General features: G+C 38.3%; 1 protein-coding gene across 6 annotated transcripts in view; it reads left to right on the top strand.

Annotated features, from left to right (window-relative positions):
- nfic (nuclear factor I/C) overlaps positions 1–14975 on the top strand; it is a 32958-nt gene that overhangs the window by 16150 nt on the left and 1833 nt on the right. For 2 of the 6 annotated variants that reach the window (XR_013771411.1, XR_013771412.1), the window contains exons 8-15: positions 556–677; positions 3562–3675; positions 3778–3935; positions 4124–4307; positions 5643–5731; positions 7557–7669; positions 8325–8613; positions 9103–14975. The exon at positions 9103–14975 is cut by the window's right edge and continues 1833 nt beyond it. Coding sequence is in view for 1 of the 6 variants with exons in the window: in XM_079244568.1 (XP_079100694.1) it covers positions 556–677; positions 3562–3675; positions 3778–3935; positions 4124–4307; positions 5643–5731; positions 7557–7658 (769 nt within the window). In the remaining 5 variants the exon portion in view is untranslated. Of the gene's footprint in view, positions 1–555; positions 678–3561; positions 3676–3777; positions 3936–4123; positions 4308–5642; positions 5732–7556; positions 7670–8324 lie in introns of those variants that run through there. The other 4 variants (XR_013771410.1, XM_079244568.1, XR_013771413.1 and 1 more) reach the window with 4 other exon arrangements.

Here is a 14975-nt window from a genome sequence, read left to right as displayed (position 1 = left end):
GAAGTGGTCCACAGCGTCAGTTGTCAAGTCCCACAGGGTGATGAAGGTTTTTAGAACAGGGCTCTTTCTGAAGACCACTTCCATCTTCACTAGTATTACAGTCTCACTGTACCAGTAGGCAAGTAAGTCTCTTTGAGGGTGAAAAACGGGGAGCGTGGTCCTGTTTGCAGACTTCAGGAACTGGATGAACTTAAAACTGGAGCTGCAGCTGCTTGTATACCAGAGAAAGAACACAGGATTGGGAAGATTTAATGCTGGTAGCCTGTGAGCCTGAGACTGGTTTCTTCAGTGTTATCTGCTGCTTCCTGTCTGGCAGGAAGTCAGTGATTCACTTAGAGATGAAGTCAGACACACTCAGCAGGGAGAACCACTCCTGCTGCAGCGATGAGATGATTGTGTTGAAAGCAGAACTATAGCTCACCAACAAGTATCTGGGTTTTCTCTATTACGAGGCTGGTTGACTTCTTACCAGGGTCAATCGCCATGGTAACTTACACTTCATGCAGTTAAACTGTTGCACCATAGTTCTAAATTAGTGTCTTCATGTCTCTGTAGGAGTAAACGTCATAAGTCTGGCTCCATAGAAGAGGATGTTGACAGCCCAGGGGGAGAATATTACCACTCACCTTCATCTCCTGCAAGCAGCTCTCGAAACTGGACAGATGACATGGAAGGAGGTAAACATAAACAACAGCTTATTCTCCAACAAAGAAAAGACTCGTACAATCTATCTCACGTGTCAGGTAGCAGTGATGACAAGAAATGAACAGATTCCCCAGTGGAACAACACAGCTTCTTAGAAGCTGAAACTTTTACAGAAATTACTTCAAATCTTTATATTATACACCAATCTGTAGCTTTCAAACCTTTCTTTTAATCACACACGGCCTTTTACAGACATTTCTCAGGACAGATATAGCATCAAACACACAAAGCATCATTAACCTGAGCAACCATAAATACACAGGAGAGTGAGAGATTCTACTTGTTAGATAATTCTGTATGTTAAGGCTCTTTTAAACTTCAGTGAGTTAGGAGCCCAGACAGTATGTTTAGCTCATTTATGTGAAAGAATCCAAGATCATAATAACTATAAACACAAACATATCACCGTCAATAAGTAAACTTAACAATTTAGTGACTACTTAGAAAAATAATTGAAAGTCTTGATAGCAATTTTTCAACATTATTAATTATTTAATTCATCAGCAATTATTCCTGGATGTAACCTTTTAAAGTCTGTACCAAGAAAAAGGCAACAGAAGATGTTATTAGCATTTTCTTTCTTTTCCGTTGAACCATAATGAAAACAATCAGTGTTTTAAAGTGGAACTATTATGTGCATTTCAGGCTAATTTTTTTTTTTTCAGAGCCAAGAAGGGCTGGGATTGATCGAGTTATTGTCACAAATCGCTTTATTTACTTCAGACCGACCCTCTCCGTAGGCTGTCAGATCAGCCTGTGGGCAAAACGAGTGGATTGAGACTCTTCCGCATTAAGCCCCGCCTCCCGCCACTGCACTACATCGGGAGCGTGCACCGCACCTGCTTTCGCCGTCATTGTAACTTCTCATAATCAGAAGGATTAGGCTAAAATAAACTAAAAAAAAAAAAAGAAACAAAATACAATGTCAACACATAGCATACAGCCCTACATGTTGGAACCTGAATCAGACCCTGAAAACAAAGTGGAAAACAGCAACGAATGCAGCAGGATGTCTCTCTTTGGTAAACTCACCAGCCATCGTTCGAAATAACTTTATCCGACATTTTCCACCCCCTGATGTATTTGTACATGCCCTTGTTAACCAGTAGAAGGTAACCAATCACCGAACCTTATCCCCCGGGACGTCACAAGGATTTCCAAGTAGAAAAAACTCTCTAAAATGACTCGTTTTTCGTCGCCATGGAAACCGAACGGAGAGCGTGCTGGAACTCAAACTCAAACTCAAACATGCGTTTAGGTGATAAAAAAACAGTGCCGTTCACATGTCTGATGAGGATTCAACACTGTAACACTGTAGAAAGCTCAGAAAACTCCAAATACCATAATAGCACCCCTTTAAAGAAATGGTTAAAATGTTAATATTATTTAACAGTAGAAAAATTCTCAGGTTGTTCTTCATGAGGACCCTGACAGAATGTAGCTGCTGCTGAGACTTCTTGTACTCTGTCCAGGAGATGTTCACAGACTTAGATATATACACGTAGATGCTGCCTCAGATGCTGCTGTCCATTGGAATGATGCATCAACACGGTTGCCATCTTGTGCCGAAGTTGTGTCTACTTACTGCATTTGTCAACAAAGGCACAGGTTTATCAACAATTAAAATCACCATACCTCACTAAATTTTCAAACCTTTGTTCTACAAATACAGAAAAAAAATATGATGATGATGATAGTGATAGGAAAAAACTGATGAATAATATAACATACATATATAGATAAATAATGATACTAAAGCAAAACATTTAAATGAAGGAATGAGTTAGAAACAAAATGATAAAATAAAACATTGATCAAAAGGGAAGGAGCTGGGCAGTTTGATCAACCTGAGTAGAACTCAACTTTCTGCTGCTGATAATATTTTAGCAATTTTTTTTATTTTTCTAATCAACAGGAATTTCACAGTGTTTCTGCTTTCGTTTTCCATCCCTGGCATTTCTTATACTCTGTTGAAGCTCCCCCACTTTCTACTGAGCCCCAGTCAACTTTTGTTTTGCTTTTTCCAGGTCAAAGGCATATTGATGATCCTATTACATTTATTAACTACTTAAATTTGTTCTCCTCATTTTATAAGCCAAGCATCCTGCAAAGGTATTAAGCACAACAATTGTTTCACTCATCGTGGTTGCTGATATTCTGCCGCTGCCTATTGGGAATTTGTGAAGCGGCTTTCCTCAAACTGCTGACCGCAGACCTGCGTTCTCTGGCGTGCACTCATACTGAGGAAACACCAGGAGATGGAGGCCTAGTAAAACTCAGACATCCTTTCCCGGGCACTGATCATGGTGGAGAGCAGAGAGCAGGCAATGGAAATGAGAGTGATAGAGGCTAGTATTACTCAATGAGATATTATGTAAATGCATAATGAATGAGCATCATCTGTATGATAACTGTAATTGATAGGTAGAAGTTTGGACACCAATCCCTTTATTTTGAATGCATATATTATTTGAGTGGTTAACTTTGCTACTAGCTGCAGTTTTAAAGAGGATCTTTATGTTGGGTTCATCATTAGTATGAGGTAGATAAATAAACAGTGAAATAGTTCAGCAGCAGTAAGTATTCAGTTATTGTTGGTCAGGAAACTCATCATACACAGTATGACTGGCAACTTAATTTTCCAAGCATGCTGGGGCGGCGTTACCTGGCTGTGTGGCATTGTTTTAGAAGTTCATTGAACTGAATGCAGATCTCACCTGACTGAGCTGTGTGTGGTATATTGTTGACCTGCTCTCTGTCATAAATTACTGTGGATCCTTCAGAAGTAGAAGGTATCAAACAAGTTAAGAAAGCAAATAGTTGAGTAAATTTGGTGTTTGTCACCTGTTTATTCAGGTCTGTCTCCTCCAGTGAAGAAGGCAGAGCTGGACAGTCCATCTCATCAGGAAGACTCACCAAGAATGGGCTCTTTCACTCAGCACCACCGTCCAGTCATAGCCGTTCACAGTGGTTTGTAGCACGTTGCCTCATACGCACATCCATACACACACACATTCATATTTTTGTTTAGAATAATACAATGAACATAAAATTATTTCTGTTTCTCCTCAGGTCTGTCTCGTAGTCCTCACGCCTCTTCATCGCTTCACTTTCCATCCTCATCTTACTTCCCTCACGGAGCAATCCGGTATCCTCCACACCTGGCTCAAGACCCACTCAAAGACCTGGTCTCATTAGCCTGTGATCCTGCGAATCAGTCCCCCAGCTCAGTGAGTACAACTGCATCATCTACATGCAACAATATCTCCCCTGCTATATTCCTAGTATTACTACACTATCCAGATAACTATTAGTGTAATTCTACTCAGATCATTCTAAAGGTTGGGTCAAAAAAAGATTTACTCTGAGTATACAATATTTTAGCAAAGTTTTAAACAAATTTTTAAAAATTTTCCAGCTGAATGGCAGCACACAGGTTAAAGTGCCCAGCCATTACATATCCTCTCAGATGTTGGCACCTCCCGGACCAGCACCCTCCCTGACCAGTCCTCCATCTTCCCTCCCCAGAGCAACACTTCCTACAGAGTCAAAGGCCACCACATCCTCCTCTGATGGGGGAGCAAATTCCCCAACATCACCCAGTAAGTAGTCATAGACTGAGAGATGCATGGTTATATTAATGTACTGTTTCTCTCTTGTCCTGAATTCCTTCTAAAACATTCAAGCAGTGAAAAGAAACTAAGAACCAAGGCCAGATTATCCAATGGGCATTATGGGCACAGGCCCAGGGGCCCACGCCCACTTGGGGCCCATGTGGGCCCCATGTAGGGCAAACACCAAGAGTTTCGACATTAAACAAAATTTAAATAAAAGCCAGATAGTCACACCACAGTGTCTAGTGTATTGCTATTGGGGCCACTGGCTGAGAGATTTTAGAAATGTCATTTCACAGAGTATTATTCACAATTTTCACAATGTTGTAGTGAAGAAGGGGCCCCCTGGAACACTCTGGGCCCGAGGGCCTGTGCACTTTTAATCCGGCCCTGCTAAGAACTATCTGCAAAACTCTGCATTTCACACAAAATAAATGCTGGTGGAACCTAACAGAGACTAATGTGACCACCGGGGAGTCAATCTGGGCTTAAAGAGATAAACATTCAGGTTTCTTCATGACAGAACCACAACAGTGAAACCCAAAGTGTGGATACACTGCAGGGTTATAAAAATGAAATGCCATTCATCAGATTATTTAAGGCATTAACAAAGAAGACACTTTATGTCTTTATTTTTAAACTTTAATTTTAAGAGCATTAAAGGACAGGCCTCATTAGGGACTGGTTTATTTCTTTATAAACTGGTGGTGTGCTTTTTACTGTGCTGTAGAAATTAGTGTGTTTTCAGTGTTAGATAGACTCGTAAAGCTTCAGCTTCAAACTGACCTCATTTACTGTCGAACTCATTGTCTTGGTTAAATTTCTGAGTTTTTTACATCTAGAAAATTAAAAGAAATCACAGACAATGATCAACATAGACTTAATTACAATTAAACTCCACTTAAAGGAAAAGAACACTTTTTTTCTTAAGACCAGATATAGTGCAACATTGATAGAAAAAATGTCAAGTAGACTTCACGAAAAATGAAATTCCTTAAAGCTTTGATTAAACCAGCTGACGCTGCAGCCAGTCTAAAGTCAGTTAAAATATCCTGAATAGCCACTTTTCAAAATACCACAACTGCATAGCTGCAGACTGAGATGAGTGACAGTAAAATCACACTCCAGGATTCATAAGTATGCAGGATAGTTTTACAGATCCTAGACTGTCATGGATTTAATGTCACAAATCATTTGCTTGTGTGCAATACAATACCTGGTGTAGAGAAGAGTTAAGTGTTAAAGCTGCTGAATAATACAACTTTAACCAAGCTTGGATGTTTGAAAGTATGAGACTGATGTTATTGAAACAAACTTTTTCAGCATATTCGGCTCCTGGGACCCCGCCAGCTAATCGATCCTCCTTTGTTGGAGTCACCCCTCGAGACCCCGGTGGACTTTACCAAGCCCAGGTTTGTATTGATTTTCGGATAACGTAGAGCTTAATTTAGAAATATAAAGCCCACATGATTTTCAAGCTATCTTCTTATTCAAATTGTGATGAAGATGGTTATTTTATGAATAATTCTCAAACTTGAATAAATCATTACTCCATTCATGTTTTCCTTAAATTAAAAAACAGACTAAAAAAATCTGAACTCAGCCATAGGACGGATGCTTTTCCGATAACACTCCCTCATATAGGTATAATAGCTTTATGCATAAAGTCAATGTTTCAAAGCCTAAAACCAGTTCTCACCAAATGTAACACTTAAACATTGGATGACGGATTATTCATTCTGACAGAGAGACTCGTGAAGTGGCTGCTGAATTAACCCTTCCTGGTGCGTCAGGCAGGTGTCAGGTTGGTGATGGGGTTAGTTTAGCTGCATTCCCATGAACCTTTTCTAGGAACCAGATCTTCATTAACCAATATCTTCTTATGATTCTTCTTAAATGTGTTCTTAAGTTGTACTTGAGAAGTTTTTAATCAAATCTCTCCATCAGATTAATGAACACGTTCATAGGCTACAAAATTGTTTTAACGGGAAAAGTGGTACAATATAAAATAAATTTTTATCTCTTCACACAGTGTACTTTCTGCAGTTTGTAAATCAAATTGCAACCTTCTGTGTTCAAGCACATCAAGCATCATTTTGAGATGTGATGCAGGGAATGCTTACATCTGATTAGATAAAACCTTCAGGTTGATCTTGATCTTGATCTCAGAATAAAACTGATCATTATAGTAAAGAAGCCACTGTTTTTGTAAATTTGAATTAATAAAGACCCCATTTAGTTGGTGGATCTGGGAGTCACAGATGACTTGGACATTATTGAGTATAGTGCATGCTGTTGAGTGTTCAATGTGGTTTCTTTAATGCACATGTGTGTACAGTCTATTGCACCTATAGTGTGAGGAATCCCAGCAATAGAATGAAAATACAGCTTGTCTGCAACTTGTTCTTGAATGATTGATGATAAATTGAATTAAAAAAAATACTAATTTAAATTGCTAATATTTATTGTAGAAAATCAAAATGCTTTGTAAATTGCCAAAACTTATTTTGGAAATAACATGTAAAGTATGACAGCATACATTACTGTAATTTTGTAATTGTGTTTTAATGGAATGAACAAATCCAGAATACTGGATTTCAAGAATTTCAAAATCTTCATAAAAATTAATAAGTAAGACTTATGAACAAATTTGTTCATAAGAACGATTAGTGAATGAAAATCATGTACTAATTTCTTTGTAAAGTATTTTTTACAAACTGGTGTTACCTACAAACACCAGTTTAGGTTGATGGGTTCTATTGATATCACACAAACACAGGATGGTTGATGAAGCACCTGAGTAGATGCTACACAGGTTAGAATAAATAGTTAGTAACCAAACCATCTTAACACTACGGAAGCCGAAAGTGGCCATGTTTACATTTTTTTAACAATGTTTCCTTGTGATAACAGGACTATTTATCTCATTATCGAGAGAAAAGAAAGTTTGTTTTCGCAAAATAAAATATTATTTAAATGCACAGCCACAGAGGGTATGGAGTTCATCCTAGTCCATCAGAGAACCAACACAGGATGACAAATATTTAGTCAGATTTGGTCTCATTCCCAGAGAGAATTTAGAGACTTAAATCACCCCAAACATGTGTGGCTTTAATATGAAATAAAATGATAAAGTACTTCATGAATCCCAGAGGAAAATTGCAATTTTGTAGTTTTTTTTTTTTTTTTTTTTTTAAATTAAAATAATTAACTTGAAGATTATATTTCTTGTTCCAGAGGGCAATGGCTGCTGGCAGGAATGATCTCCAGTACCTTTCTGTCTTACACAGTTATATCTCTTCCATCACTGAACAACACATCCCATTGAGGATGTATTGATCCTTTGTCATGTAAGTCTGACAAAGGCTGATATTGTGATGTGTGTGATTTTTAAGTTTTACCGATTATTCATTCACAGAAATATGCATACATCATGACCTTAGCCCTCCCCAGTAGTCATAGGTTTTGATCCAGGTAAAACCAGGTGTAGCAAACTTACTTTCAAGCCCATCTTAATCACCTCAATTATTTCAGGAAAACAAGCTAATTTTCTGAGATAATAAGATAAATTATCTCATTTTATGAGATCATTGTTATCATTGTTATCTCGAGATAATGACAAAATTAAATCATATTCTTGACATAAATATTATGTCAAGACTATAATTAACCAATTTCAACTTTATACGCTTCTGTGCTTTTAAAGTTCTGAAACAGGATATGTTTCCAAATCGTTATGTTATTTTTTCAATAAACACGTTATAAATGAGTAATTACCTATACAAGGAATAACAATAGATTTATTTACAAATGGAAATGTGTTTTATTTTTTGCATTTATGAATGTTTACAGTCGTCTTCTAAAGTTGTTTATGTTGATTATAATTATAGATGATATATAAGATTTTTCACAAAGTCTTCAGAGAGAAGTGCAGGCTGAGCTCATACATTTATTATTTATTTATTTAATTGTGGAATGTGAAGTGTGTTTGTACTTTATTTGCAGTCTTGGTATCTGGGTAACTGACCGAACACTGGAGGAGACAAGATGCTTATGGAAGTGCTGTCCTGGAGGAAAGGAGACAACCCTGTTGGGAAGTGGCCAAAAAAAGTCCATTCAGCACCGCAGAAACATAACACCTGATCATATATAAATATATTTGATCCTGTATTTATATATGTACTAGTATATGGAGGAGAACATCTGGATGGAAGATGGATGCTGCGCACCTGTTTTGCAAGTCATCATACTACATGGCTGTCACAAGTCTGGTGCAGAAGTCTGGAAGTTTCAGGTGAACTACAGTCCAGAACTGGCATCAACACAACATATCCGAGCAGCTTGTAACCCAACAGTGTCCCCAGGATGAGGCCTGAGTTCCTGGGATGTATGTCAGCCTTTACTCCAGGCCCAAATAAGAGCCCCAACACCTACAACCCTAACCCACCCAGAATGCCCCTCTCCGCTGCAGGTGCTGCTTATAATATATGCAAATAAGCCTCCCTTATGTTCCAAACTTGATTATAAGATAGAGCCTGTTGAATAATGTTTCTTTGCACTTTTTAACTTTTATTGAAACAAGCTGAAACAGCGCATTAACTTTTCTCTTCCCATCCACCAAAAGACAGAGGCTTTGTCTTTTTTTATTGACAATCATCAACCTGAAACCATTCAGTTGCTTTGCAAGGCTCATGTTTTTTTTAAGACTACTTGATTGTGCTTTTTACCAGAAAACACGGAACAATGGAATTTGTCTTTTGTTTCTGCCTCCAACCCAACACAGACAGTACTCCAGCTGGTGCCAGGACAGGTTGGGGTGCACAACGGGACCCTGATGTTACTGTTCCATCAGTGACAGATGCAGTGTTTAAGTTGAGTGGCAGCACAGCCAGCAGCACGTTGTCTGCTGAGTTTTAAACTGTATGCTGCTGTGGGGAGTTCTTGTGTGTGCCTGTGTGTGTGGGTGTGTGTCTATGTTTTTGAGCTTTACTCATGTGACATGTTTACACACTCACATTTTAGAAATGTCTCTTCCTTACAAGGACATCAAGTCCTCACACTTGCATAATCAAATACTAAAAGTGAAGATGAGGTTTTGGCTATTATAGTTAAGGCTACAGGAAATGAATGTATACAGCTGTGTGTGTGTGTGTGTGTGTGTGTGTGGATGTCAGACATTTTCAGGAGATATTGTATGAATTTGGTTTATGTTTCAGATATAGAAAGCACTAAGGCACTAAGTAAGTTTCTGATGTTGATGAGCAGGTTATGAGCATATGGGTCATGGCTCCTGATAGGTTCAGACCTGTGTGATCGGTGTGTGCTGCTGCAGCAGAGTGTGGTTCTGGTTCAGGCCAGGTAAGACTTGGGTGAACAGAACTGGTGAGCAGCAGGTTGGTTTCAAGTCCAACCAATAAATAAACCAGTTAAAGCAGAGTTGATCATGAGCTCTCTGTGTCCAGGCTTGACTCTTTGTTGGCATATTCACTGCACAGCAGTGACAAAGTAATTTTTTGTTTTGGCTGAATTTCACTGCTTCCATTACTCTAATATTTCAAATGTGTTTTTTTTTCTGTTGAAAGCTTACCTAGTGCATTTTAATGCTGATTAAACAAGTCCAGTATTTTCTTAGTCCAGACATGTTTTCCTAACAGAGTACCGTATGTAAACATCCCAGAATTACATGCTTCTAGAAAGAATAGAGCCATAGCAGTGGTATTAAACACATCTGTGTCGGTGTTCCAGAAAGTTCTTTCCCTGTGTTAGTCAACATCTCACTGATTATTGTGGAAACGTTTAAACAAAACAAAAATTTGTTTTTTTTAAATTATATTTTGTAACTGGTGCCATATTTGTGAAGTAGCTTGTTGGTCTGTTCCTTGTGGTTGGGAAAAAAATTATTTTTTTTTGTTCATTTTGCTTTTAAAATAACTTGTCTTATCAACAGCAGTTTGTCTGTCTGCTGACGCTACATCAGAATTTGTTCATATTGGATGTACATTCCAGAAGTTAAATTTATTTGCATTTCACACAACAGCAAGCAGGTTTTATGACCCCAAACTTTGCCTGAAAAGATGGAAGCAAGGTTTGATCCAACATTTGTAACCAGTGACCTCATGTGTAGAACATTTCACCAGGCTCTGTGTTTCAGCACATTTAACAGGAAATTTTAAAAAATATATATTATTTGAAGTGCCAAGTATTTTCAGCTTTGATTTCAGTAGGAATACAGAGGAAATAATTAGATGTCACATGTTTTGATTTCTGTGGGTCTGAGATCTGACGTTTAGTCACTAAAACAGATCTTCTACATGAAACATTGAACTCCCTGTGCCTGCCTGGTTAAGACCCAGTCTCTAAATATATGTATATTAAAAGCACACCAAACCTTATCTCACACTGCACACTTCTGTTGCCAGTGTATTCCTCTTAGAGCTGCACTTTGACAGTTTAATGTTGTATCCAGCAATTATGTCATTCTGAATGTACTGAAACTCACAGCCTGAAGAATAAACACATGAAGCAGAGAGGAGATGGTTTATTCAGAATTTGGTTTAGGTTTTGTTCATTAATTTTCTGAAAGAAGCAAACATCTTTGGAATCACAAGGAACATTAAAAGACAACAAGCAGCAGGGAAAGAAAACATGTTGAAGTGGTGGTATTTTGTGCAGATGTGGACGTGTGTGTGTGTGTGTGTGTGTGTGTGTGTGTGTGTGTGTGTGTGTGTGTGTGTGTGTGTGTGTGCTCCAGTCTGTCTCCTTTTTCTGCTTTGCATGTCTATATGTATCAGTATTGGAATGAGGGTTATTTTTTTTCCTTCACATGCATGCCCACACACACATTCAGACATACAAATACAAGATATACATAGTATAAGGCTTCTTAACTCCCAGATGTGTCTCCTTACGACTTTGCATCTTTTTGGTCCTTGTGCATCTTTCTGTTGACTGTACATGTGCAGGCAGGCTGCACATCAGCATCATTTCTGTAGGTCAGAAGTCTCTGGTGGGAGAAGTTTGCTTTCTAAGATAAGATTAGCCTCATTCAGAGCTCTGATAAAATGCAATTGTAATTGTAACCTAACCTAGCAGCTGGTTAGAATGCCTCGTGCCTGCTTGGACTTCCAGAATGCCTTCTGCAGGACGCTGGAAAGCATACTTCTGGTGTCTTCCCTTTTCTGTTCAGTGTCTCCCAACAAAGGCTTCAGATGCAGAGAAGCTCCTTATATGAGCCACTTTCTGGTTTACCCTTAAATTGGATCGGCTTAGACCTAGTGTGTGCTGCATGGTGCTGGTGTGGTTGCTGTGCCAACCTCAAGAATGCATGGCTCAACCTGACTATATTTCCTCATCTCTATCCTGTTCTTCCTGCTCTTCCTCCCTCAATACTCTGCTCTTCATCAGTGAGTGGTGGGTGAAAAGGCTATCTGTTTCTTTGAATTTTGATAACAGGTCTGCTCTTAAAGCTTCTATTTTGCACGATGTCTCATAACACATTATGTGCCTTGCCTTAAGTTAGAAAACAGAAACACTTAATGGGAAGTGACAACACTTCATCTGTTAGCACTTCTAAAAAGCTGCATGTATGATGGCTTGACTTTTCTGTAGCTAGTTGACAGTTTTAGGCTGTGGCAGTTTGTCACAGCTGAGGCTGAGGCTGCGTTTATCCTCTCCTCTGCCACATATGCTAATTTCTTTGGTGTTTCAGAAACAGTTTTTTATTTGAACACTAAACTACAGACTCAAGAAATTTGCTAAACTGACTTAAACTGATGGTTATGACAGTGGTTTCTTTGTTCTTTCTGCTGCTTTCATCTATTAGATTTCATTGGGGGGATTCATTTATTGTGTGTAACTGTGTGTCTGAAGTTTAAATCTTGGAGAGTGATGATGACTCTATTTTTTATTTTAATCACATTGAGTGTGTTCTGCCATCAAACCAGCTGAGACTGGCAGAGCTTTGAAACAGCAGCAGCACTCAGAGTTTAGAAAAGCTCCATAATGCTGGACAATTTTCCTATGCCCTGCTGATGTTGGCCTCACTCAGGTGTTTTCATTCAGCAGCTCTGTTGTTCAAACTGATACCATGGCTGAAGTGAGTAAATGAACCTTAACATATAATGTCACTCACACGCTGCTGAATTTCAGTGTTTGAGTGTGGATGTGAAAATTGAAGGTCTTGGATTTAAATTAAGTCTAAATGTTCCCCCAACAAAACGAAAGCCATTTTCAGAGAGAGGGGTTAACTCTGTCAGCATCATGTTTTCATATTCATCATTAATACATTCCCATTTTATAATGTTTCATAGCGGAGAATTTCCTCTCTGTCGGGTGTGCATTATCAGACAATTTGCCTCTCATACTCGTGCAGAACTAAGACTCACTATGAGTACACAGTCCATGTGACTGAATTCTGCAAAGGGCCACACATGACTTAGTTTTGTATAATCATATGTACTTCATGCTATTTTTACTCCGCTTGTCTTTTTTTTTAGGTTACTTTGTTATTTCTAGTAGAAAACACAGCCTTGTGTATAAAAATATGTGCAACATATTAGCTCTTTAACTTAGATTGGATCGAGACAGTAAATGAACCCATGAAATGGGGAGACTATGGCTACGTTGACATGTAGCTGTGTGAGAGATGATGAATAATGATAATTTCAGACACGAAGTTACCTGAATGACATACTTCTGTCTTCTTCCAGTGTTGGCAGCCACATTTTTTTTTCAAACAATCAATTTTTATTGGATGCATTTTGCAAAATCACAATTTTTATTGTAAATGGATTTTGTTCGTTTGTTTTCTGTTTGTAAGTATTCTGAGTTTTCAAAAACAGCTCATCCATTTAGTTTACTGAAATTTGCTGACACATCTGTGGATGATATTGATTCATGACTATGTAGGAAGTTTGTAAAGGAGGCTCATTCGAGGGGTAAATATCCAAAATAAATGTACTCCAAACTGACCCAAAACTGAACGTATAAAATGTGTTTGACAGATCGAAGCATAAGGAGAACTGCTGCAGCGGTTAAAAGTACTTTAATACCATTTGGACAGCAGAACCCAAACGTGACCCACTCATCCTCTTTAGTAGAAGTTCTGTTAGAAACTGTGAGCCTAAATGAAAACTGCTTTCCACATAATAATGGTGCTTCAGCTTTTTTATCTGAAACAGTTTTGTCCTCTAAGATTTATTTAGATTACAAAATTAGTGCTGAAAGACAACTTGTGTAGATTATGTAAACAAATCAGCCTGATGGAGGAATATCTCAAGTGGAAAGCAACAACAGTTTGGGATGCGGTTTTTACATGACTTGAAGACAACGTCTGCGAACAACACTGACCTTCAAACAATAGGTGAAAATTGTTTCCATGTTAAAATGCAGAACATATAAACTGCTGACAGGACTGGCTGTGGCTAAGTTGGGTCATGTCTGGGATTAAATGCTGAATTAGTATCAATAAATCCACAAAAACTTCATAAGATCTGGTTCCCTGGTTAAATTGATGGAATACACCCAAAGACAACCCAGTGAGAAATTCAACACATCAAATTGGTTGTTTCACAGTCATTTCTCTGCTCCAGCTGATTGCCAAGATGTGAATTCAGTGTTTAGTCATCATGTTCCTGCTCAGATCTGTCTACTCCACCCGAAGAAAACTCCACCTGAAGTAAACAAAACAACATCCAACAAATCTGCACTTGCAGAAAGGATGAATGCGCCTATTTACAGGCTGACGGTTGAGAATGTAGGTGTTGTCATATACACTGGCAACCTTGAGTATCCATCAGTCTGTCACTAAATAATAATTTATAAATGATCAATTTCACTGTTTTTGTAATCTTTGAAACTTCCTAACGTTCAGAGTCTTCACAAAGTGAAATTGATGCATTCAGGGGTTGTCTTAATATATTAAAATTGTCATCACTATGTTACTTATTCAGTTGGCAGTGTTTTGAGTGTTAGTTATTTAGACAAAATGATGCCAAATAATAGAAAAAATGGCTGATTTTCTACAGATAATGTGGTATAGTGAGTTATTTTGGCCTCTGACTGCAGTAAAAATTGATATGACAGCACTGGCATGTCCATACTGAGGAGAATACACATCATCCCGCCATTTCTGCTCTCTATCTGATAAACCGGCAGGTCAAAACCAACCAAAAATGATCTCAACAAGCAGTGCCTATCTCTGTACTGCTACTTTCATCTTCAGTGTTTTGTGAGCTGTGCTTAGCAGTACCTGTTGTATGCAAACACTCAACGTTGCCATCACAGTGCAGGACCTAAAATGACAAGCCATAAAGCAACCCAAAGAGTTTAGAAACTGCAGAGAAAATGTAACCACTGATGTTCAGAGGCCTCCTGCTTCTTCATATTCGGCAGGAACTGAAGCTGTGACCTTGTTTCACCTTACTCAAGGTTACACTTGCAAAATATTTTACATGCAAAATTATGAATAGCTACCAAGAACAAAGGAAGGAGAAGATCATCAGCTTTTCACTTAGTGATGAATAGTTGATGATGTCTGAATTTGTTGGAATATTTCTTTATCACACAGTTCTGATCTTGTATCAATCAAAATACATTATCTGATGTTAGTAGTGCCCCATGTGTTGTTTTGTACTACTACGGATATAAAGTTACTGA

Source organism: Telmatherina bonti, assembly GCF_933228915.1.
Source record: "Telmatherina bonti genome assembly, chromosome: 8".
NCBI classification, from domain to species: Eukaryota; Metazoa; Chordata; class Actinopteri; order Atheriniformes; family Telmatherinidae; genus Telmatherina; species Telmatherina bonti.
The sequence above is the reverse complement of the archived record's forward strand: the minus strand, read 5'-3'. Positions and strand labels throughout refer to the sequence as shown.